Source organism: Lepidochelys kempii, chromosome 1 (assembly GCF_965140285.1).
Source record: "Lepidochelys kempii isolate rLepKem1 chromosome 1, rLepKem1.hap1, whole genome shotgun sequence".
In the NCBI taxonomy this organism is placed as follows: Eukaryota; Metazoa; Chordata; order Testudines; family Cheloniidae; genus Lepidochelys; species Lepidochelys kempii.
Genome location: NC_136380.1, coordinates 328,289,338 through 328,316,273, shown reverse-complemented (window position 1 = coordinate 328,316,273; position 26,936 = coordinate 328,289,338). Strand labels below are relative to the sequence as shown.

The following is a 26,936-nucleotide window of genomic DNA, read 5'->3' as shown; positions in this document are numbered from 1 at the left end:
TGTTAATGTATGTCAGGAGGATCCACCTGGACAGTTAGTCCGCGGCAGGTTATTTTGAGGTAGATTCACACCCCAGCTTGCTGTGAACTAATTGTTCATGTGGACAAGCCCTAAGTGGATGGCCCTGTGTGTGGATCTGGGGGCAGAACCACTGCTAATTCGGCAGGGATTTGGCAAACCCAGCCTCTGCATGAGCACGAAAGCTTATGCTCAAATAAATTTGTTAGTCTCTAACGTGCCACAAGTATTCCTTTTCTTTTTGCGGAATGGAATAGAAGTTGTGCAAATAATATTTTTAAAGATTTCATTGATTACAGCTAAATTAATATTTACACTTTATTTTTGAGAAGCACTGAACTAATGGTGTGACAACATAGCTGTGGATTTGCACTCTAACTGAAAATGGCTTGCATGTTAGCTCAAAACTAGAGTGCTTGTGTGAACAAAGACATATCTTAAGGTTATAAAGGAAGTGCAAGGTTTGGAAAGTAAGCTCTATTTTGTCTTACATATTTGATTTTTTACTCTATCTATCTATCTATCTAATCTATCTATCTATCTTCATAAAAATGAAATTTAAGAATACACATTAAACACATAATTAAATATGAAATAATGCTAAACAATCTACATCATACAAAATTTGCAAAAATAAACATGTAGGCTGAGATTTATAAAATTAGCAATGGGATTTACAAAACTAGTAGGGGATTTAGACACAAGTCCCATTAATTTTTCCAAGCCAATTATGGGAGCTGTGTGCCCAAACCCCATAACTGGCTTGGAAAAATCTCAATCGTGGAGTTTTATTTTGATCTTTCAGCTTTGTTAGAAATGACAGCAGAAGCTAAAGCAATAATTGGAAAAATAATATGTTAAATGTTCAAAAAAGTAACTGTGCTGAACATAGTGACTATACCTCAGGCCAGAAAATAGTATCAAAGGTGAAAAATAACCTCTTGTCTAAAATTATTAAAATAATCATTTGCAGGAAACAAAGAAAGGAAATATACTTGCTATTATTAAGCGTATTGATATTTTATTAAATATTTGAATTTAAATAATATCTAACCTCTTTAAAAATGAGAGTGGTTCCAGATTTGATTGTGTCACTGTTCAGGTTTCCCCTCTCAGCACCGTAGACTTCAGGCCAAAGATCAGGATGCAAGTTACCATTGAAGTCATCTTTCAGAACAGAAGGCAGAGGAGCAACAGGGACACAGTACGGACCTCCAAAGCCTCTGTCACACCTGACAACATAATGGTGGAAAAAGGGATTATCTATCTCTGGTAATAAAAATACAACATTACTTTGAAAACAGCACATAATGTTAGGTTTGTCTACTTACACACAGTGACCTGAGTCACAGATTCCATGGCCAGAGCACATCCAGGGACATCCTGTAGCCAAGACTACATTATCAATAGCCCAAGAATCTGCTCCAGGAGCGTAATCATATTGAATCCATCTGAAACGTGTTCTGGGAGTGCTAGCAAAACAGAACAAACATAACTCAGTTTGAAAAACAACATTCTTGTCTGCATTTGGGAAAGAAAGTAGAAATATCTTAAATGTATTCCAGCTGAAACTGAACCCTATCCTGAAGTCTTTCTCAGGCAAAATTCTAACTGACTCTAACAGGACTATAGCCTAAGTGAAAACTGATTGAGGATTTTAGGATTATTGTGTCTATTTCTCTTCAATATCTAACTCTCTGAGTCTTCACTTTTCAATACTGTACACATAGGACTTTGCAATGGGACATGTATGATGCTGAATTCATTGCTTAGATTTATGGTTCAGATGTGTGCACTGTTTAACACAATGAAGTTGATCAAGAAGCATTAAATACATTAGTATTCAATAGCTTGTTGCACACACAAATAACTTTTCAATGCAGCTAGCAGTTTATCTGTTGAAGGCCAATTTAGTCAGGGTGTATGTGGTACACTCCCAATAATTCATGAGGAGGCATCAATACCAAGAGAGGGAAAATTGCTTTTGTAGTGAGCCATCCACTCCCAGTCCCTATTCAAGCCCAAATTGACGGTGTTAAGTTTGCAAATGAATTGTAGTTCAGCATTGGTTCTCCACTTGTAAGGTAACTCCCTTCTCTTCATGTGCCAATATATATTTATGCCTGTTTCTATAATTTTCACTCCATGCATCTGAAGAAGTGGGTTTTTTACCCACGAAAGCTTATGCCCTAATAAATCTGTTAGTCTTTAAGATGGCACTGGACTCCTCATTGTTTTTGTGGATACAGACTAACATGGCTACCCCTCTGATACTTTGCACCTATCTGTGCACATGGCAAAATGCCTTTATTTTAAGGTGTTTTTCTTCTGAAATGTGTGAGTGCATTAATTTCTGACACTTCATTTGGTGCATCTTTGAAACCCCATCGTAGATTTACAGCCCTTGTTATGGTTAGGTCATAGGCAAGGCTCAAGAATTCACTCAGCTAAATTTGATTCTCTCACAGACTCTTGCAGCCCATATTACATCTGCTGAAATATTTTTAAGTGCAGTTTATAGGGATGATGTATTTATTTTCTGGCACATTTCATATTTAATTATTAAGAAGTATTCAGAAAATTCCCAAGCTGAGGCATATTTGTTCAGATTTGTTCAGAAAAGCTTGTATTTTGATATATAGCCAACACAACAATTCTCACATGGTTGCAAGTGGAAGGTAGACAGTAATTCGCTTCCAGTTCTGGAATCTTTCTGATCTGTAAATTGAACTCTCAGTATAATGCTGACAACCTATGCTTGGAGGAACACACTCTTCAGTCACCAGGTGCCAGTCTCTCCCATTGTTTAAGGAATACTGCAAGTGAATGCCATGGGAATCGCTGAATGGCTTACTGCAACCCATGCTCAGCTCAAACTGCAGGAAAGTGGAGGCTGACACATGGAAATCCCAAGTCTCAGCATAACGAGGTTTTCCTAAGAAAAGAGAACAAAAATATTTTCCTATTATGTAATGTTTTAGTATTATGTAATGTTTGCTTTTTCCTTGGGCTCAGCATTTTCAACTGTATAGCCTGAAAGCATTTTTCCTTTAATCAATAAACTATTATACAGATATCCCCCATTTTTTAAATGGATCCTATAAAGACCTAAGCTACCTGTAGCCTAAAAAATAGGCCCATTCAGACCTTTCTTTGGTGATACATACCAGTATCTTCACTGAACATCAGAGCTGTATCCATAGAGAGACAGTCAATATCTACTTGACCCCCTTGGATCCGGTACCAACTTGCTTGTAAATCCACAGATCCATCAAATTTATCTTGAAACCCAGTCTGAGAGCTGTCATTCATTCCTATAAGGACATCATCCAAGGCCCACTGTGCTGAAAGTTTCCCTACAAACGGAAAGACAGGAAGTTTAGTGGAGCCCCAGTAAGATATTTAATCGTGTCTGTACTATGCATGCAGACTAGTTAAATTGTTTCACAATTCCAATACCACCTTCTTGTGACAATAGAGTTCAATCAATTAAAATCTTCTTGTTAACCATACTTGACTAGTTACTCAAGGCATAATCCACCACCTGTTGGTGGCTCTATTTCTGAGGAACACAGACATTTCCCCACCTTTATTTTTCAAGCTGGAATACTAGTGCCATCATGATATTTTCCTATTTTTAAATGAAGTACTCCCTGAGCCTCTGTTATGCAGATTGGGTTTCTCAACCTGCCCTTTCTATTGCTAAATGGGAAGGGGGTCCTGACTAGATAAGATGGGGGTCCTGGTCTGGAAAAGGGAGTTGTGGTAAGGAAAAGGTTGAAAACCACTGGTGCAGACGATCTTCATGGCATTTTTCCTCACCTTCTCCCTACCTCATCTCTGTTCTCGTCTTCTTGCCTGAGTCAGCCCAACAATCCCATCAATCCATTTCCCTCTGCACTCGCATACTGGATGTCCTCCTACTGTACCCCCCCTTTAATGCTATTGACTGAGAAGCAGGAGGAGAGGGAGGGAAAAATGACAACTAGCTTCAGCTTATAAATTGTACGCAAAACATACATCAAGATGATAAAGAGCACATCTAAGTAACCATATAAGCTTACTTGGGCTGCCTTCCTTTTCTCATTCCCTCATGTCTGTTATCAATCATAAAGTTTGGTTTAAACTTAGAGTGTGAACAGTTTGGTGCAGGAACTGTGTAGTTATTTTCTCTGTAAAGCACCATGCACATTTAGGGTGCTATATAGACAATAACAATAATAACAAAAACAACAATAATATTATGACTGAGAAAAGCCTTGTTTAGCAGTAAGCTATGAATAGGCCAAGAGCCAAAACTATCCTGTGATAGCTGTGTAGGCATAATACATTTTTAGTTTTGTTTTTCCTAAAATAAAATGTCCATAGCCCTTAACCTTATTTCCAAGCACTGGAAGGCTGGATGTTTGTTTTATTGGAAAGCTGCTTATTACATTTTTAGTAAAGCATTGCTTACCATGTTGGGGTTGCCACCATCGGAAAGCAGTTGCAGACGTTTTAGCTTCACGGGGTAGATCTATTGAAACAATCTGTGGTTCTAAGTAAGACATGTAATCCAGCTCTCGCAGCAAATGCCAGGTTATTCCGTTGTTATTTGTGTATTGAACTACAAGCCCTGTATTAAAAATGAACAAAATCATGGATTTAAATGACACAGAAAAACTAAGGCCAATCCTTCAGTCCTTATTCAGCCAAATCCTAATATCAGTTTAATGTACGCTACATGATATGGGCAAATGGTTTGTTTTTTTCATGTAGCACATACTTTTTTGTGAAGAGAGCCCTTTGTTGGCAGGATGTTATTACTGTTGTCAGGATTACTGGTTGTCATATGTTGCTTGGATTAGCAGTAACCTGACAGGGCCAGATTCTCCCTTTGGTTATACAGGTGCAGCCCCATTGAAGCTAGAGAGATTGCACCACTGAAACTGTGGGAAGAATTTGACTCACCATCTTTTAATACATTTAATATCTATTTCATATAATGAATCCTTGTGGCTTGTTCGGCTCACTAAGAGGCTGTGTTTTTGCAGGCTGTGAACCCAGCCCTTTCTGAAGATGGCTCCTGACTGTGATTTCACCTTACTATATATACTACATCCTTAAAAGTTACATTATCTCCATTATCTTAGATTTAGTATGGTAGATATTAGAACACAGTAGAGCTGTGGGGGACAGAAGTCATTCATTGGCACTGCCCATCATGTAGGAGAATGAAAGAAACATCACTAAGATACTCTGGGTTTGATTCTCCTCTCAAAGCAGTTTTGCACCACTGCAACTCCATCAAGGTCAATGGATTTACTTTTGACTTACACCGTTGTAAGTGCGAGGAGAATCAAACCCTGTGAGTGTAATATATGAAAAGAGACTCTGGCCTTGATTCTGATCTCATTTATACTGGTATAAATCAGGAAATCCACTGACGTCAATGGTATCAAACTGCAGTGAGAGGAGAAAGAGGCTCTCCTGTGTAGAACGTAATGAACTTCCTTGTCTTGCTTCTTCTTTCACTTACCCTCAATTTAAACTGGGGAAATTCCATTTAATCCAATGGATTTACTCTTGATTTAGACCAGTGTACATAAAGGGAGAATCAGGCCCTCCCTCCATATTCCTATTTTATTTTAATTTTCTCACCCTCTTTAACTGCTTAGCTGAATACATTTTACAGTGTAAATGAGATCCGACTCAAGCCCCAGTGTTAACAAACACTTTTAGCTTGACTTCCAACTGAGGTCACAGTTTTTTAAGAATATTTATATGATAATAATGTAACTTTCTTATCATTAGATCACAGAGTGATTCACAATCTCTAATGCATTTATCTTAAGGCTGCGATTCTCTCACTGAGGTAGCAGAAGTCACGGATTCCATGACTTTCCGTGACCTCCATAACTTCCACAGCAGATGGTGCAGCTGACTCCAGAGCCAGCTGCTTGGGTGCCCCATGGCTAGCCACATTGGCCACTGCTGGAGCAACCCTGGGCCAGCTGCTCAGGCGGTCCCGGTGCCAGCTGCACCAGCCACTGCTTGGGAGGCCCCAGGCAGCTGGTTCCACGGACTCCTCGAGCAGCGGTCCTGGGGGCAGTGCCGAGGAACACCCGAGCAAGGGTCTCGGGGGCTGCCCCAGAGCCAGCCACACCAGTCATTGCTGGACCGGCCCTGGGGCCAACTGCTCGGGCAGTCCACACTGGCTGCTCCTTGGGCAGCCCTGGGGAGCGCCTGAGCAGCAGCCTTGGGGGCTGCCCCAGGGTCAACCTCACTGTGCAGCCCTGTGCAGCTGGCTCTGGGGATTGCCTGAGCAGTGGCCGGTGTGGCTGGGTCCAGGGAGCGCCCAATCAGCAAGTCCTGGGGGTGCCCTGGGGACTGCCCGAGCAGCACCAGTCCTGGGCTGGCTACAGCAGTGGCTTCAGGGGCGCCCGGAGGCTGTCTGAAGAGAGGTTCCCAGGGAGCAGCGGCTGGAGGCAGTCAACCCCTGGAGCAGAGGCCTCCTGGAGCAGTGGGGCCCCAGAAGTAGAGATTTAGTTAGGGGTATTTTTGGTAAAAGTCATGGACAGGTCACAGGCCATGAATTTTTATTTATTGCCCGTGACCTGTCCATGACTTTTACCAAAATTACCTGTTACTAAATCTTAGCCTGAATTTATCTTTACAACATCCCTGTGAGGTAGCATTATTAGCCCATTTTAATGATAGGGAATTGACGCACAGAGAAGTTAAGTGACTTGCCCAAGGTCACAGTGGAAGTTCATGGAACTGAGACTTGAACGTGGGTCTCCCACAGCCTAACCCAGTGCCCTGACCACCGGACCATCCTTCTTCATCTCTTTCATTATTGGTTTTCTGCCTAAATGAAAATTGTATATATCTGATTTTAAAACCAACTATGAAAATTAAGACGTCACCTTGACTATGCCAGAATCTTTATTTTTATTGGTTTAAGAACTTTGTTCAAGGATTTAGAGAGATTTACATTTAAACTGCCAGTATTATACTAAGCCTGAGAACTGTCTGTGGGATGCTAATCACATGGGGAGTAAGATCTTCTGTACATTAAGTTTTTTGAATGCTGCAGAAACAATGTTATTTGTTTCTGTACCTGTCCTGTCAGGCAGTGTCCCCATGGTGCTGATTTGAATTGAGGTTAGCCCTTGTACTGAGCAAAGAACCACGCAGAGGTTTCCTACAGTACATATTACTTGAGCCCATACACAATTATACTTGGAATCAGTACGTAGTCATATGCATAGCCTAGACATAATTTTCAAACTGCTGTAACTGACAAATCATGTAGTGGTCCTGTTGTTACACTCTGGGAGGAAAATTAGAAAGCATTCAGAAATACACAAACAATTAATTTTGATTCACTTTCAATGTTATTTTTTAAACAGCATGCCCATAACACAGCAGTCATTACTCCCCCTGCTTCATACCCAGTTCAACTGGCAGAACAGGGCCATAATAATGCAGGACAAGCTAGCTTTAAAAAACACCTCTGATTACCACTGTATCTTACATTTCCATGGGAAGCTGAGTTCATTTGCATGTAATGCCAATAAAATAATTACATAATGTTCCCAGCTGCCCTTACACAATAAAAATTATACTATATAGGGCCAGATTTAGCTGGCATAAATTGTCACACATCTAGTATCTCCCATGGAACTACATCAGTTTATATCAGCTGAGGATCTGCCCCCTGAGTAACTCCCTCATTCTTACAAAGCTCAAATTTCGGACCCTTCCTCCCTCCACCCCCGAAAAAACAACCTAGGGACATGAGAAAAATAAGCAGATGGGAAAGATTAATTTCTTTGGCCTAAATAATATTTTCTTCAGATTCAGTTTCATAATTCTGCATTCATGAGGCGAATAACATATAATAAATAAGGTTAACATCAGGTTTGTGTGGCTTGGAGGTAAATAGGAGTTCAAAATGTGGAACAATAATTAGGAGTAGATTGCTTGTCTTCTATTTAAAAATGACTTCTGTACCCTTCATAAAAGGGGGACAGTTAGTTGATTTGTATTAACTATGTAATGATCTTATTAATTTTGTAAAATAGGTCCAATGAACAAAAACACGGCTAAAAGCTGGTTTCAAATGAAAAGGGACATTACCTTCATTCCTGGCTCTTGGTTTGTTGCAGAGAGTACCAGCTGTTTTGCTTCCAATTTGTAAATAAAACTGAATTAGTCTGTTAAAAAAATTAAAAAGTGTTCTTACAAGAGAAATATAATACTGTTAGTTTTTTTGTTGAAATGTCAAAGCACAAATGCAGTATAAACAACTCTATTTTCCCTAACTCATGAGGATTTTTTATTTAGGTCACTATTCAGCGCTTCTTAATTTAGGTAAAGTTTCCACCAAAATCAACAACCTATTAGGTCCATAGAAGTTTTTCCCAAGTAAGGAGTAGTATGGGGTCTATAGAGGACACAATGTTTGTGTGGACAGCTGATACTATGCTGAACAAATGCATTGTTCATACAATGAAATATATCTATTCACTAACATTAAAAAAAAACTTTGGTAGAATTAAAAAAATAATTTTGAAGAAGTTTAATGTGGTTTCATTAGTGTGGCAATAAAACCACCTGGATTTCTATCCTTGTGAAACTACTGTCTAACAGCATAATACTGGGCTTTCTTGAAGGATGGGTTTATACTACTGCATTTGTGGCGATTTTACAGCTCTTGTGGGAATGATATGGGAGAAAGACAAGGACACATTTATTATTATTTTTGAAATTTTAGCAATAAAGTTAAAATCCTAGTAATCCTAGTGCAGTGTTTATGCGTAGATTGGAACATAGGAATTGCCATACTAGTTCAGAGCCAAGGTCCATCTACTCCAGTATCCTTTCCCTGATGGTAACTAGTCCCTGAGGCTTCGGATGAATGTGTAAGAATCTGGTGACAGTTGTGGGAAAATCTGCTCCACACATTAGCTCTGATCTTGATCTCTAATAGTTAGAGATTGGCTTAAACCCTGAAGTATGAAGTTAACATCCCTTCTAAAGTTTTTGTTATTATTTATGATAACTCTGGATATTCCTGATATCCATATAAATGTCCAGTCCCTTTTTGAATCTTAAGCGTTTGGCCTCAATGACTTCCTGTGGCAATATGTTCTGCAGGTTAATTATATGTTTTATGAAAAAATATTTCCTTTGATCAATTTTGAATTTCCCACCTTGTCATTTAATTGAATATTATGAGGCAGGGAAAACAGAAGTTCCCAATCTACTTTCCCTAGACCATACATTATTTTAAATACTTTTATCATGTCTCACTTTAATTGTCTCCTTTCTAAAGTAAACAATCCCAATCTTTTCAATCTCTCTTCCTATTAGAGTTTTTCCATGCCCTTGATCATTCTCATCACTCTTCTTTGCACCCCCTCTAATTCTGCAATATTCTTTTTGAGATGAGGTGACCAGTTCTGCACACAGTATTCCAGGTGAAGCCACACCACTGAGGTATAAGATGGCATTATAATATTTTCAGTATTATTCTCCATTCCATTTCTTATTCACCCTACCATTTTGTTAGCATTTCTGACTGCAATTACATATTGAGCAGAGGTTTTCACTGAGCTGTCTACACTGATGTCCAGGTCCCTTTCTTGAGTTTATACAGTTGATTTGAACCCTGTATGGTCAAAGAGCAGTTTAACTTTTTCCCTCCAAAGTGCTTTGTTTTACAGTTATCAGTATTAGATTCCATTTGGTGTCATGTTTCCCATTTGCATAGCTTGTTTAGGTCTCTGAAGTTCTTCACAGACCTCTCTGGCCATGACCAATCTAAATAACTTTGCGTCATCTGCAAATGTTGTTACCTCACTACTCATTCTTCCCCTGCTCCCTTTTCCAGACCATTAATAACTATATTAAGCAACAATGGGACATAGTAAAAAACCATGAGGTTCCCTACTGCTAACCTTTTGCCATGATGAAAATGGACTTTTTAATCCTATTATTTGCTTTCTGCCTCCTAGCCAGTTTTGATCCTTGACAATACTTTGCCTCTCCCCCCATGACTACTTAGCTTGTGCGGGAGCTTATGAAAGGCCTTTTGAAAAGCACTCACATAACTTATTTAAACATTTTACTTTGTTATCTTAAATATACTTATTTTAGTTGGTGAATTTGTGGCTTATGAAAGTGAAAGACCAAGGGCTTGATCCTCCACTCATGTTGGTTTCATACCAGTGTAACTCCATTCCCTTCATGGGAGGTACACCCGATTTGCACAGCTATCAGTGAACTCAGAATCAAGGAGTAGGACTATAGCCAAGCATAGTGCAGTGCAGGTGCTGCACAAATTTCACTTGTACAATTGTGCATGAATATCACCATAATCCTAGACCCCTGTTTCTTGGCTTCTCTAAATCACAGTATTCATGGTCATTTGTCTCAAACTGTGTGTTGTGTTTGTTATGTACTGTATGTCTACAGGAACTAGGATGAGATTAGCAAGGTCATGTCCATCTGAGTCTTATTCTGGATCTAATCCCATATCCCCAGAAGTGAACCAGTGTAGACCCTCTGCCCCATGCCTTGGTTCTGAAAGCCAAAACCAGGCCTGTATATGTCTGTAGTTAAACACTAGCTGGTGACAGATTTGAAAAAAATTACAGTTCTATTTTTTTATGACTAGTAATTTCTCATGAAGACAGACTAGGAAGATGAAAATGTTGTGCAGGAGGACTAGCCTGCCCAACCAACCTTTAAGAGTTTGGCCCAAAACAAGTCTCTGAGACTATTCAACAGCCATTAACAATAGAGTCTGCAACACAGATGGGAGCCAAATCAACCAAAGAGCCAGATGTCACCACTTGGAAAAAAATATATTCCACAGTTTTTATCTAGCTTCTGCAGCTGCCAGGCAGGCCCCAAGTGTGACTACATTTGCTGAGCTGATAGTGAAGGAAGCCACAGGGGAAAAAGATTAAGAGCAGGAGGCAGTGACTAATCAGTGATAAAATAGCATCCAGGTATCATATTGGCAGCCTAACGGATGTAAATACTGCCGCTGAAACAGTGTCCCTGCTATAGTGGGCCATGTTTTGAGAATAGGGCTCCTGACTAGTTTTACCAGTAGGTGTCACTACAGACAATTAAAATTACTGGGGCAATTTTGAGATGCTTGCACAACAGCTGTCTCATACAAACCAGGAATGATAATAGTTTAAAAGGGTCAAGAAGGAGCTTCAACTCCAACTCTGTAAAGTTTGAAACGTTAAAAAAAATTAAACAGTTTCAAACTCTGTAAAACCATAAAGCTACCCATGGGAACATCTGGAATTAAAAATGGCTTAGTACTAATGTGAAGAAACTCTCTTGGCTTTACAATAGGTTTTCTGTGTGGCAGGAGAAGTAATTATAAGCGCAATTTGCATGTAAGTTTTACTATGATATGTTTACTTCAGACATTATGCTCTATGTTATTAACTGCAAAAATCTGATATGACCCTTCAGGACACAGAACTAGGTGCTCTCCTCTGTCACATAGTTCACAGAGTAGCAAATGCACACAAATACCAGCCAGACATGAGTGGAACATACACAAAAGGCAGCTGTTGTCACGCTGCATGCTGCCCCCCTCCAAGATGCCAGCAATCTCGCTGACGCCCCAGCATACACATTACAATATGTAGGGTCCTTCGGGGAGTGAATGGGCTGAAAAATAGTGGTGTTAGAGAATGCCCACTCTAGGTAGTATGATCCCATAGAAATCACCCATAAATAATGGGGCAAATTGTTGCATTACTTATTCCTGACCCTACAGAATTAACTCCCACTCCAGTATCTGCACCCTTTATAGATGGAGGCAGTGTACAGCAGCAGGCGGGCAGACAAGGGCTCCGTGGCCATGCTGTCAGGATGTAGAGGGTTCAGGACAGCATGTAAAGAAGGAGGCTTTCTGCACTTTTGAGGCATAGATTCTTTATGTATTCTCTGGTTTTGTACAATTTCAAGGCCATGCCTCCTGCCTGTTCCATCTAGAAACTGCTGCTAAGTCATCCTTCCAGAGCGGTGAATGGATCCCATTTTCTAGGCTGCCATTCCCTTAACTTTTCCCCTTCTGCGTTTTTGTCAAGTAAGGGAAGGATGTTGCCAAGAGTTTTCAAAAAGAGTAATTTCTGCTGGAGCATGCTGCATTTTTCCTCTCTAAGATGCTCCTTAATAATGTACTCGTTGCAGTAAAAACAAGAAAGGTTTATACTGTCTCTCGCTTTATTGCTGGAACTATCCAGGGGACACCATATTAATATACATACATTTTCTGAGAAGCAGTATTTACTATTGACCTGATATTTGTGGTGTCCAGAGGGACAGTTCTTGCTTCCCTTTTGCCGGGCCCATCGAAGTAAAGAGATTTCCCATCACTGAGTGTTCCACAGCCTGTTCCAACCTGACCTCCAGTTATCTTGTACCAGAGAGGGCTCAGCTTCCTCTCAAACCTGTCGAACATCTCACTGTGATTAGGTACATTAGACACACAGGTTCCATGTGCGGCTTCAGAAGAAAAAAACATACAGGAGATGCTCTGTTGAAACAGTGCTGAACAGCAAAGGTCAGATGCAGTAAACTGGCAAACGGTATTATTACTTCCACATATTAGACTCTTATGAGACAGCTTCCTGATGAAACGATTGCACCTCCATTTAATCCTCTTTACAAACACCCTTTCTAGTCAGAATAAGCCTCCCTCCCCTAACCTCCCTTCTCAGAGTAGCAGGATGTTTAACTTATCTGGTGAATGTTGCAACATTTTACGCTGCTCAAACACAGTTTTTGCAAACAGAAAAGGTGTTATCCTACTGCTTCTGTTTAAGTGTAAAACATGTTAGTTTATTGCTTTGCTGTTGTAGAGGTTCAGAAAAGTTGTATATGCAACTGGTTGTGTCAATCTCAGGTATTTTTTCTTTATAAAAACACTTGAAACCACAAGTGAACAGAATTTTCCACAGAAGGTCTGTTATTGCATATGTTCATTCCTTGTCACATGCCATCTCAAGGCCAGGGGACTGAAAACAGAAGGAATTCTTTTGAAGATTGGCCAAAAAAATTCAAAGCAGACTTTTTAGTTTATAATATTTTCTCCAGTGTTCTCTTTTCTCTCTCTCTCCCCATTTATATGGATGGCAACATTCAAAGGTCGTAATGGTCAGAAAACATCACTAGTGTATGTGCTCTGGTAATGTTCCATTTTGGCAGTGTTGGATTTACTAGCTCATGAAATGTGCTTTTACAGAATAAAAAAAAAAAAAAAAAAAAGATTTTCACTCCAGACTTGTGAAATTTATGACATCATGTTTTCTCTCTATAGCAGAGAAAAATAATGAGATGATACGTTTTAAACATTAGTTCATCACAAACATGCTTATAGCAGTCACATATAAATAATGTAGCCTTACCTGTATAGCCCAAGTCACAGAAACAGACTCCAGAGACACAGTCCCCATGACCACTGCAGTAATTGGGACAAGGCTCTGAGATGTAAACCCCATCTAAGCCAAAAGGGGGCACATTCTTGTGAGAACTGCTCTCCTGGATCCAGCGGAATCTAGTCTTACTGTGAAGAAATGATAAGCAAAGGCACAGCATTACTGCTGATTGCTTTAATATCCCTTTTATATTTCAGCTACTATTTCATGCTGAAAATTAAAAGAAGCTTTGCTAGAATAGCCTTTATAAATGAGATACAAATGTGTGCTTGGAAAACACTGACCATTTTCTTTACATCCTTATATTTTTGTGAAATTTCCTTATGGATTTTCCTTCCAGACAGTTTCTTCTATGTATTGTGACCTCCTTTATTTCTCTGGCAGCACAGCGCCCAATGTGGTGCGCTGTGCCTGATGTGGCTTATCAGTCAGCAGGAGTGAACTGAATAGATGCTGTCTTTGTGATTTGTCTCCTTTTAGCTCTGCAAATAGCTTTAGTCACGTAGTCACTGCTGAGCAGGTAGTTAAGTTTTGAAATTCCTGAAACCCATTTGTTACAGTACTTAATAAAAGAATCTAGTATTGACAAGGATGCAGAATGTAACTGATGGTATAGAGTATTTATGTACAAAAAGCTTAAAATAATGAAGGTTCAGACATTACAAGAATTAGCTAATAATTGTAGGTAAAGTATCTTACAGTACTTTTCAGAGTAGCAGCCATGTTAGTCTGTATTCGCAAAAAGAAAAGGAGTACTTGTGGCACCTTAGAGACGAACCAATTTATTTGAGCATAAGCTTTCATGAGCTACAGCTCACTTCATCGGATGCATTCAGTGGAAAATACAGTGTGGAGATTTATATACATAGAGAACATGAAACAATGGGTGTTACCATACACACTGTAACGAGAGTGATCACTTAAGGTGAGCTATTACCAGCAGGAGATTGGGGGAGGGGGGGAACCTTTTGTAGTGATAATCAAGGTGGGCCATTTTCAGTAGTTGACAAGAACGTCTGAGGAACGGGGGGGGGGGGGGGTGGGGGGTGGGAGGGGGGCAGGGCGGGGCGGGGGGAGCGGGAATAAACATGGAGAAATAGTTTTACTTTGTGTAATGACTCATCCACTCCCAGTCTCTATTCAAGCCTAAATTAATTGTATCCAATTTGCAAATTATTTCCAATTCAGCAGTCTCTCGTTGGAATCTGTTTCTGAAGTTTTTTTTGTTGAAGAATTGCAACTTTTAGGTCTGTAATCGAGTGACCAAAGAGATTGAAGTGTTCTCCAACTGGTTTATGAATGTTATAATTCTTGACGTCTGATTTGTGTCCATTTATTCTTTTACGTAGAGACTGTCCAGTTTGACCAATGTACATGGCAGAGGGGCATTGCTGGCACATGCTGGCATATATCACATTGGTAGATGTGCAGGTGAACGAGCCTCTGATAGTGTGGCTGATGTGATTAGGCCCTATGATGGTGTCCCCTGAATAGATATGTGGACATAGTTGGCAACGGGCTTTGTTGCAAGGACAGGTTCTTGGGTTAGTGGTTCTGTTGTGTGGTGTGTGGTTGCTGGTGAGTATTTGCTTCAGGTTGGGGGGCTGTCTGTAAGCAAGAAACAGAACAGTAAGTGTCTTAGTCCTGGATCATATTATGGCCAAAAAACTATTCTTTAGAAACAGTGGGCCAGATCCTCAACCAGTGTAAATTGGCACACTTCCATTAACTTCAGTGGACCTATACTAATTTACACCAGCCCAGGGTCTGGCCCATTACTCAAGAAATTCGTCAATGAAAAAGGTGTCTATATAGAAAAAGAAATCTTCTTTTAATGCTTATAATAATGATCAATTTGTAGGAGGATGACATCTGGGAATTTGCCTTGTCAGTGGTTTTACAGTTGCTAGTTAAAGGATCAGGAAGGTTTCCAGATTGATTTGTCTCCTGTCTGATGCTGGCCCCAGCTAGTTCTAACATCCAAAATGTGCTCATGATGTGAACCATTCCAAGTTCCTGACTCACCTATAGGACTGGAAGCTGGCTTGGAAAGGATAGGTAAGCTGTGAGTAATGTCCACAGGGATCAGAGGTTAACTGATTTACCCAAGGTCACACAGGAAGTCTTTGGCAGAGCTAGGAACTGAATCAAGATCTCTTGATTCCTACTTCAGTGCATTAGCAACATGACCATCCTTTTTACCCTTTCTAATGTATCTATTGTTTTTTTTCTATTATCCATGACCTCTTGAGGAACAACAGGCATATTTTAAGTTAATTGTCAGCTCTCCATCACATTCCACCAACTAACCACACAGCATATTCCAGAAATAACCCCAGAAGGAACTCCCAATTGGTACATAACCAATGCAATGTTGACACGTTAGGAGCCACATAATACTGTCCCATCTGTAATGTTAATCTGCTGAATTTATGATACTGGTGGTAACTTTTTTCTTTCAGTTGTGCTGTTTTTTCCCCTGATCATGCTACTGAACATAATGCCAAACAGATTGCTGCTATTGATTCTGTACTGCTTGTTTTGAGTAAATCAAAACAGCTAGTGTCAGATTTGTGTGACTTGGCATCTGCTTTTATTGGCTAATTACTGAAAAAACTTGTTACGGTACACTGATAATTCGACTCCTCACAGTAAAGACACAGACTCCCTCTGCTACACAACATGCCATGTACGGTAAATCTTTGCAGTGGGAGAAGCATAAGGAGCGACTGACAGTCTGACAGGGCAGAAAACTGCAGATAGCAATAGCATGGCTGCACTGAGAGAGAGTTAGACAAGAGAGCAGGCGATCTCAGTTGGTGGGTGGTATATGGACAGACAGGTGTATAATTGCATGGTAGGTTTCGAGAGAAGCAGGAGAGATATTTCTATGTGGAAAAATAGGGGTATGCCAGACTTCAGAGTTTTTATCTGAGGATGTGAAAAGGCTGGAAATGGAAATGAGAAAATTCAAATAAGGTCAAGTAGGATTCAGACAAGGCTCTCACTTTTTCGGCTTGTTAGAATCTTTCTAAACCTTTGAGGTTTTCTCATTTATATAGATCACTCATCAAGTTTATATGTGGGTAGTGTGACTGATGGGAGCTACTGAAAAATCTAAGAGAGCTGATTTTCACCTGCATTTGCAATGGACTATAACTTAGACTTAAAGCCATCTGATAAAGTTACCTCTTTTGTTTTGGGGTTTTCTGGCTGTGAATACAATTTGACTGCTTGGCACTACTCCACAGAGGAGTCTTTATAATGCTCACTATTATCCGATGACATGGTGCATGACATAGCAGCTCAAATACCCTTCTGTTTTTTTCTTCATCCAGTAGCAACTGTTTGCAAAGCTAATCCTGTTGAGACACCTTATTTGATTCATGTGACCTATCACGCTCTTGCTGGTGTTTCTGACCTAATTGATAAGCGTTAAGAAAGGTAGCACTATGATGAAGAGATTTATGTCAAATTAAAATGTGTTTTTTATTATCGTTGCCTGTTGCCTTGTAATTTAATTTTATAGACTGTTCTGACACCTTTAAAATGAAAAGCTTTGCCCTGTTTTGTATGAGAAATTAATATATTCTTTCTGGATCACGTGGTTTGGTTTGGTAGTATGCTAAATCTTACTAGTATTGGCTCAAAGTACAGAAGTCAAATTCACATGTACAGTAGAACCTCAGAGTTACGAACACCAGAGTTACAATTGACCAATCAACCACACACCTCATTTGGAACAGGAAGTATGCAATCAGGCAGCAGAGACTAAAAAAAAACAACAACCAAAAAAGCGAATACTGTACAGTACTGCGTTAAATGTAAACTACTAAAAGGAAAAGTTTTAAAAAAAGATTTGACAAGGTAAGAAAACTGTTTCTGTGCTCGTTTCATTTACCTTAAGATGGTTAAAAGCAGCATTTTTCTTCTGCATAGTAAAGTTTCAAAGCTGTATTAAGTCAATGTTGGGTTGAAAGAACAACCATAACATTTTGTTCACAGTTACGAACAACCTCCATTCCCGAGGTGTTCATAACTCTGAGGTTCTACTGCATAATATATTTCACAGAATTAAAGACCTACAGTACCTGGCTGCAAGAGATCTTGGAATGATAATAGTAATTCTTGTCCACTCCTCAAAGTCTCCTGTGTAATACATGGATGGCTCACTCAGCTCTCGGGAATTTCCTTCACATCCTTTGATTCCAGGAGATGCAGGATAACAGCCGTCTTTCACAAGTGACCAGAACAGGCCAGCATCATGGGAATATTGAAGGAGAACTGGAGCAGAACTACTGTACTGATTAGTGCAACCGATGTTCAGCTGTAAGAAATATGATAAAAGCAGAGTAGAGTTGATGAGGTGTAGTGACCTGCAGTTTTGTTTTTGATTATCAACTGCACCTAATCTGTAATTTTAAAATTTGTGAGGCAGAGTTCCTATCAAATATAGAAACCCAAAGACAATCAGGTTTCAGAGTAGCAGCTGTGTTAGTCTGTATCCGCAAAAAGAACAGGAGTACTTGTGGCACCTTAGAGACTAACAAATTTAAAGACAATCAGAGACCGGTATGTTTTGGGATCTATTTCATACATGAGGCATTCCTCAATAAAAATCTTTGCTGCATCTTTGTTGAGGTTGCTGGGCACATAAAATGTGATGCTTGAAAGTGGATTTTATGCACATAATACATATTCGGTATAACACTGTATTTGTATTTCTGCAATAAAGGACACAGACAGCAAGTATTATTGGACTAGTATTCTGTTGCTTGTGTTCTATTCCTCTCTCTTATAAATGAAAGCATAGGTTCTTAGAAGTCCTTAAACAAGTTGTAGCACTGAGTCAGGCTGAAGAGTACATATTACATATCTATGATGACGAAGGCAGTACAACAATATTACCAATCCCAAACATTCAAAAATCACGCATCGGGCTCCAAAAAATTATGAGATTGGTTTAAAAATCATAATATTTTTACATAAATTCATGACTCCAGTTGATGGAATTGAAAGAACACCACCAAATATCATGAGATTTGCAATCAAATTGCAAGAGTTGGTATAAGAACCTTTACAGAATAGAAAAGAATGCACACTGAAAGTCACTGTATCCTTCTTCTTCTTCATAAAAGGCCCTATTCTGGATCCTTTATTCACATGAATCATCTCAGGCCTGATTGTCCATGACCCTTGTGCAAGTGGATAGGTGGGAAAGGTGCAAGAAACCTTCCTTACCCTATGCAAGAGGCTAGGATAGTCATAATCTCTCTGCATAGCTGGCCACAGAGAGGAGAATATACTGTAGGTTAATGCAGCCTGCACATTCCACTTGCACTTCTGGAAGCACCAGCAGGATTTGCGTCCCCTGAGACACAATCCTTCCAAACGGTCCAAATACCACCCAATGCTCAGGGATACAGCCACATGCCACAGTCTAGTCCATTGATTCCAGATGGATTATGTATGTGAGCAAGAGGTGTAGGATCAGTCCTCAATATATAAGCAGCTTGATTAAACTGAAACAGCGCCACCAGTTCATGTGAAATAAGAACGTGCATTAGACAAATTTCAACTACCACTTTCAGTTTTCAAATTATTACAAGTGTAATATTGGAAAAACTCATATTAGCTTTCATTATTGACCTATAGAAATTCTACATGACAATGCCAAAACATTTATGACAAATTATGATAAATGTGACTGTGCTTGGGTTTACTAGGCAAAATTATCCCCTATACTGGTATTGACAATGGAAATGCCACAAGTTCTCCAGGCACCTCAGTTACAAAGAACACTCCCTGTTTTATAAAGTACTTCCTCTGTAAAGCCTGTGCAATACAATGGCAATGGGGATGTTGGGGAACTAATGGAGAGGAGTTTCATTCCGGAGGTCAGTCAGGGACAGGAAGGAAGGTGTTGTATGAACCTCACCTCTCCTTCCAAAATAATAGGTGGAGGGTGGGAGACCTCTAGAACATGCCAAAGATGGAACAGAAGGACCTTTCGCAACAAAGTAGTTCTCAAGAAGAGGCGTTCCCAGCTATAGCTAGTTAAATTATTCATTGCAAGAAAAAATGTCTGTGAAATGTTGCCATTTTTGTCAAATAAGGCCATATAGAAAAGTCCTATAAAATTTCACAGGGATAAAATTAATAGGGTTCTGCAGAAATTACTCTAAAGCCTATAAAACAGAAAATGCTAGCCCTTCTGTAGATCTGTGAACCATCCTACATAGAATTCTATAGAAGGGATATGGTTCTCTATTATATTCTATGTGCTTATGCAATAAGGAAGTTATGCCTAAATAAGATGTTTCATTATCTCACCAATTCTATCCCGACCATTCATAGGTGATGGCAATGGAGAGAATAGGTTTCTAATTTTTGCTAGAGCAAAAAATACTAAATCCAAAAAGAAAGAAAGGTTGAATTATGCTAAGCAGAAATCGCTCAGCTATTTCACAAGGATGTATAATTATTATGCATGGGGGGAAGACGTACAATTTTACCTATATATCAATAACTTTTGGACTACAAGTGATCACAGACACTTAAAACCACTGGGCCCAATCTAAGCAAAGTCTATGACGGAGTGCTCATCTTACTTTTAACACTCCACTGCAAATGCCTGACAATCTACTGGAAGCAGGTAGTAATACATACCACATCCAGACTGTAATTATTACTGTCTCTATTTCCTTTATTAGAAAAAGAACACGAGTAGCTTCTATGGTTAATTTTAATACTGTGTAAAACACAACATTTAAGACCTGATTCCGGAAAGCACTTAAACATATGATTCAAGTAAAGCATAGCAATGGAACGTAAGCAGGTTGAAGTTAATCACCTACTTAATTGATTTCCTAATCTATACACACATAAAAGGAAGAGGTATTACTGCTTCAACAGAGACTTTTTTTGTTTCTTAGTTTATGTTACTTTGCTAAAAGTTTCAAGGATGGAAAGCATTTTAAATAGTAAGTCTGCTTTATTTAGGCTACACATCATGCTTGGATCCCTGCTGAGTATAACACCTACAGAACAATGATTTTGTCACTCAAGTAGAAAAAGTGTCAAAATGTGATTAGCATATTATTCTGGTGAAATTGTATTTACATATTTAAGTGTTTTTTGTTTTACAAAATAGTCTGAGGCATAACACAACGGACACTGATTTATGTAATGTACTGTAGTCCTCAGATGGTATAGCATTTTATCACAGAACTTCTAAATGGGATGAGATTATTTTACAAATTCCCTTATTCTAGCCAACTTTCCTATTTATATAACTGTGGGAATTATATTGAAAAGCTGCCTGTAAACATCTGATCTCTTTAATAATTCTGTTTGTAAATTATTCAGTATCTGTATCCACCAATTATGTAAGGACCATGTATTTGTGGCTAGCTCATTAAAATTGCATTGCAACCGACCCCCAGAATTCACCAATGGGATTTCATTATAAACTCAATAAAATTTTGATTAGGGTTCAGAAACAACAGCTTGTCAAAGCAAATACACTTCCTTTTGAGTTTATATTCTGATGTACTGTCACAGCAAAGACAATTTTGTAAGCCCTTTAAAGAAGAGAATACTAATTGGAGCCTATATTCACTGCCACAATAAAAGTAAATTATTTGAAAAACCCACATTGGAGTATAGAACAGCTTGTAAATTCTTAAATACTTTCAAGTATAAAAAAATGTACTCATGCCACTTGGAAGCTTTGTAGTCACTGGGTACCAAATGGGATACATTCTCTTTCCATACCCCACTGCAGTAGCATTTCCTGATACTGAATGGAATATAATGACAGTCATTTCAAGTCATCACTTCAGAGGCTTATTAAGATATAACAAATTTTTAAAATTTATTTTGGTGAAACAGACAAAGCTTTCCTGTTCTATGGTTGTTATCCTTTTCTTTCAGAAAGCAGGGTCTTGTTAATAGAGTACAACAACATACTTATGTCCTCTGCATCTTTTACACAGACAGAAATGGGAAGGATGTTTTGCAACCTTTAATCTCACAAGTAGTTCTTACTCATATGAGCAGTCCTGTTAAGATCACTACGATTGCTTGGGTGAGTAAGAGATATTTACATGAGAAAGGGTTGCAGGATCAACCCACTATACCTCAACCTCAACTGGAGAGATCTGAAATAAAAGAATACCTTGAACTGCAGGACATATCCAGGTTTCAGTGTTAAATCCCGAGTCACAGCAAATCGATCTCCATCTGATTTACCAAATATCATTGCTGATGGGGTGGCAGAACAGAAACTTTCATTTTTGGTCATCCCTTCATTAGCCAACATCAGCCACACACTGAGCTGGTTCATAGGGTAATCAAATGCTGGCTTCTCATAAAAGTTCTGACAGAAATGAAAGAGACATCAAACATCACCACCACACTGTATGGAATAACAATGAAATAACTTTTAAACACTCTTTTCTATCTTGATGCATGTAAATCATTTAGCACCAGGATAGGTGCTATCTATAGGTGCTATCTATTATGAGAAGGATTATACAAGTACCTAGACAGACAAGGATATACCTGCAAATACTTCAGTTTTCTTTAAAAGCAATCAGTAAATTCCAAGAAAACTCTATTAAATCTCCTGCTTCATTAAGGTACCTATTTACCGGCATTGCTTATTACCTGTGGTAAAGTTGGGTTAATGACAGGAATGATCTGCTTCTGCTTTTCTGACAAAATGATGATATCATCAATGGCCCATTGGTCATAGCCTTCCCCCGAAAATACTGGCTGCCACCAGCGGAATCTAGTACAAGGAGTCTTTGCAGCAGCCGGAAGCTCAAGATAGACAAATCTAAAAGACAAGATTTTAGCAGAACTTTATAGAACACTCAGTTCTTAAAGAGACACATGAAACAATGTAGACCAGACGGTGGAGGCCAGAAAAGGTAAAATCTGTTTTACAGGTGGGAATCATTAGAAATCTTCCAAATCCTTGGATATCAGCTCCCCATCTGTAAAATGGGGATAATGATACATCCTTTGTCTGTCTTGCCTAGCACAAGGGGGCCTTGATCTCAGAAGGGCTTGTAAGAAGCTATTGTAATAAAAACAATAAATAACAATAATTTAGAAAGCTATCATTGAAAGCAGGATTCTGTTTCATAACAATTCTCCATAGCAATATCAGAAGACCATTTCAACAAATCAGGCATTCTCTTTTTGGTGACATCCTTACACCAAGTATCTTTCTGATAAGTATAGGAATAAGAATAACAGTAACACAAAGAGTTATTTTATGTTCTATTTGAATAAACTTCATTAAGTATCATTGTCTTGGACATATTAGAAGTATGTCTTATGGGTAAACATAGACTACTTTAGTCCAAACAATGTCATACTTTGAACTAATTAATCAGGATACACATTTTGGCTGGTTCTTCATTGAATACAACAGGATTTTCAAATGTTCTCTGTTTAGTACATATTAAAGGAATGAATCCTATTTTGTGAGTTATTTTTAACACATTAATTGAAATCTAAATTAGAAATAAGTTTTAATGGTCTCTCTTTTGGCAACTCAGGAAATCCTCCCATACATTACCCATTGTGGGTGTTTTGTAATTTATTGCGTCTTTGTTATTAGTAAGCCCCTAACTTCTATGGTGATAGCAGGTATAAATGTCGATAAAATAAGTAATAAAACAATAATACTTGATGTCATATGACCGAAATAGGGTTATCAGAGTAACGTACTGATATAATTGAAATTTCATCTATCCTTCCATATTAACTATTTGTAACATTGCAGGTGGAGCTGGTTGTGATGCCTATAGTTAAGGTTGCCCTACATTTTCCATTATAAGACCCAATTTTCAGGTGCATATAACTTTGCTAAACTTTAACCATTCAGACTGAAATTTTCCATGCTGGGTGACTGCCTCAAACTGAACTTTTTGAGGGAAATTTCAGCAAAAAATGGTTCAGCCATTTCTGAGAATGAGGTTAGGGAAATACATTTTTGCATATGTTAAATATCCTTATAACTATTTCAATGAGCAGCTCTAACACGTCCATGCTTTGGAGCAGGAACTTGAAATTTGGCAACAGGTCAGAGAAGCCAAGAATCAGAGGGATGTTTGAAAATCCAACTACATTTTGCTGACTTATAACACTTTGAAAGTCACCGTTCAAAATTGCTCAGTAGAGGTTTGCAAGAGGCTGGTAGCTAAATTCTCTGTACATTCCCTCTGCACTGAGCACGTGCCAACTAGGTCTTTCCCTGCAACTGCTCCTCCTGCCTGCTATGGGCTGCTGTGGCACCAGGCACCAGATTGGACAGTGGTGAGACTCAGAGCTCCCTTTGCTATTGCCCAGGAAGCATGGAGAAGAAGGAAGAAGCAACCTGACTTGAATGTAAAGGAGCAGAGGTTGGTAGGAGGTGACTGGGCCAGAAGGGGACAGATGGGATGGAGGAGAGAATACAGGGGCAGAAGTGCATATAACTACTAGAGAACATTCCTCTCCAGAACCTGAAACCTAAGCAGAGCTGGCTGGGAAATGGAAATCCCTTCCCATGCAAAATTTTGCATTTTTTAAAAAAATTTTCACCCTGAATCATGACAAAAAGTCAAAACGGTAACATTTTTCATGGGAACTTTTGGCTTCCTTGTTGCCCACCTTGTTGGCTCTTGTTTTCACTGTAGTGAGATTGACAAGAGTCTTCCAGCCCAACTGCCAGAGTGGCAGACAAGCCAGGGTGGTCAGCTACTCTCCAGCTCCAGAGCCAGAGGAGTAGAGTGCATGAAGCACTCAGCCTTTCTGCCTCTCACCACTATCTCTTGGAGCCAGGGAGGCAGAGTCATGGCACTCAGCCTCGCAGTCCTTCTGGAAGGCTTTGATAAGAGCCTTCCAGGCGAGCAGCTGGGGAGCCGTCATTTTGACATTTTCTATGGAAAATGAAAAATTTTAAGCAAAATTAAAATTTTCCCATGGAAATTTTCAATTTCGCAAAAAGGGCATTTTCCATGGAAAAATGATTCTGACAAAAATTCTTGACCAGTTCTAGTCCTAAGTTACTTAGGTGCATTTGAAAATTTTACCCTCAATTCTTCCGTGCCTCAGTTTACCATCTATAAAAATGGGATAATTGTACCTCACAAGGGTGTTGTGAAGCTAAATACATTAAAGACTGTGAAGAGTTATTACGGTAACAGAAGCAAAATAAGTACCTAAGATAGATAGATGTAATTAAAGTAACCTTAATTCTGGCATTTCCTAATTTTGGAGTGTTTAACTTGGCATCTTTAATGTTCTTTTAATGTAGTTTTTTGCATGTAATATCAATACATATTCATCAGAGCTGAAACCAGAGATAAAAGGAAACAACAAATTTCTGCACCTCATTTTGGACAAGTTCTATATTTTTCTGTTAATTTTGTATATGTATTAGTAGTGATCTGGTCATGTTGCACATTGGATTGAATAATTGGACACTTTTATTTTTCACTAGTTTTTCTTTACGGTCCATCTTTATTAGATTTTTTCCATTCCTAGTCAAAGTACTTTACTATTGAAGCCTGGAAGAGTTTTCTTGTAATGGATTTTACGCATTATGACTTACAGTGTTTTTGTTTTGCCTTTTAATAAATTGAGAGAGAGATTTTTTAAAAAGTCTTATATGATATGGCTTTAGTTTGAACCAATATCTTACCTAGGTTTGCTGAAGTCAGAGAAGTACATTTCTGCGAGTAGGTGCCAAGTGATACCTCCATTGTTGCTGTACTGCAACAGCACACCTTCCTCTCTGTTGTCTGGTTTATTGCATGAAGAGCTCTCCCCACCTATCTGAATGTAAAACTGGATGAAATCTGCCCAGGTGGTGTCCAAATCCCAGCTCATCAATTGCCTTTTTCCGTCCTGTAGTACAGAGGCACATGAAAAGAAAATAAATATACTCAGATTGTTAATCATCCCGCTAAGACACTTTTACTGAAAATGTCTAAATGTCAAACACAGTTGTATATGGAAAATTATGTACATGTCTAGAGCAATAATCTTTTGTAAATTGATTTATGAACCAAATTAAGTTCTTGAAATTCTGCAGCCAATTGCAGATTTTATTGACTTTAAAACTTTTTTTAATATGTAAAAAATCCCTTGATCCTCACAAAATTAAATTAAAACCCAGTGATATTGTTTCGCCTTGAGATATATAAGCTTTTCTGACATAATATGGAGCCCTCACATGAGGAAAGTCTACCTGGAATGAGGAGGTGGTGGGGTAAGATGACTGCAACAGCAACTCTGCTGTGGGGTCCAAAACTGGCTAGCATGGTACCAAAATTGGATTATGCTAGCCAGGGAGGGAGCATAGCCAGGGTGGAGGGAAGGGCTGATATTTCCCTGGGAGCCTCCATGGCAACTTCCTTCAGCGACTGAGCTGGAATTGAAAGCTGTCCTGGTCAAGCTGAACCTCTGAGGGGGGAAGACATGTAAACACACACTCTTCTGAGGGTGTACCAGTCCTGGATAACTCAGAGTCCGTCAAGTATTAGAGGGGTAGCCGTGTTAGTCTGGATCTGTAAAAGTGGCAAAGAGTCCTGTAACACCTTATAGACTAACAGACGTATTGGAGCATAAGCTTTCATGGGTGAATACCCACTTTGTCGGACGCGTGTAGTGGAAATGACAGTCTGGACCTATACATAGGATGCTTCCGCTGATGTGCACAGGCAGAAATTGTGGAAAAACAACATTGCATGCCTCATAACCTAATTCGTGCAGAATGCAGTGCCATCCACAGCCTCATAAACAACCCTGACGTTATAATCAAAGAGGCTGATAAAGGAGGTGCTGTTGTTATCATGAACTGGTCTGACTACCAAAAGGAGGCTGCCAGACAACTCTCCAATACCAAATTCTACAGGCCACTTTCCTCAGATCCCACTGAGGAATACACTAAGAAACTGCACCATCTACTCAGGACGCTCCCTATACTAACACAAGAACAAATCAACATACCCTTAAAGCCCCGACTGGGGTTATTCTATCTACTACCCAAGATCCACAAACCCGGAAATCCTGGACGCCCCATCATCTTGGGCATCGGCACTCTCACTGAAGGACTGTCCAGATATGTGGACTCTCTACTCAGACCCTATGCCACCAGTACTCCCAGCTATCTCCGTGACACCACTGATTTCCTGAGAAAACTTCAATGCATTGGTGATCTTCCAGAAAACACCATCCTAGCCACCATGGATGTAGAGGCTCTCTACACAAACGTCCCACACACAGATGGAATACAAGCTGTCAGGAACAGTATCCCTGATGATGCCACAGCACAACTGGTTGCTGAGCTCTGTGACTTTATCCTCACGCACAGTTATTTCAAATGTGGTGACAATATATACCTCCAGACCAGTGGCACTGCTATGGGCACCTGCATGGCTCCACAATATGCCAACA

The 26,936-nt window shown here is 39.3% G+C and overlaps 1 protein-coding gene across 2 annotated transcripts in view; it reads right to left on the bottom strand.

Moving 5' to 3' along the window:
- The window catches only part of RELN (reelin), a 456,663-nt gene that overhangs the window by 79,733 nt on the left and 349,994 nt on the right, over nucleotides 1–26,936 (bottom strand). For both annotated transcript variants that reach the window (XM_073328520.2, XM_073328521.2), the window contains exons 25-36: nucleotides 25,180–25,385; nucleotides 22,149–22,320; nucleotides 21,658–21,858; nucleotides 17,570–17,805; nucleotides 13,449–13,606; nucleotides 12,339–12,546; nucleotides 8,143–8,219; nucleotides 4,475–4,633; nucleotides 3,186–3,374; nucleotides 2,680–2,953; nucleotides 1,350–1,490; nucleotides 1,073–1,250 (exon numbers count right to left, since the gene is read on the bottom strand). In XM_073328520.2, the coding sequence (XP_073184621.1) occupies nucleotides 1,073–1,250; nucleotides 1,350–1,490; nucleotides 2,680–2,953; nucleotides 3,186–3,374; nucleotides 4,475–4,633; nucleotides 8,143–8,219; nucleotides 12,339–12,546; nucleotides 13,449–13,606; nucleotides 17,570–17,805; nucleotides 21,658–21,858; nucleotides 22,149–22,320; nucleotides 25,180–25,385 (2,199 nt within the window). The remainder of the gene's footprint in view (nucleotides 1–1,072; nucleotides 1,251–1,349; nucleotides 1,491–2,679; nucleotides 2,954–3,185; nucleotides 3,375–4,474; nucleotides 4,634–8,142; nucleotides 8,220–12,338; nucleotides 12,547–13,448; nucleotides 13,607–17,569; nucleotides 17,806–21,657; nucleotides 21,859–22,148; nucleotides 22,321–25,179; nucleotides 25,386–26,936) is intronic.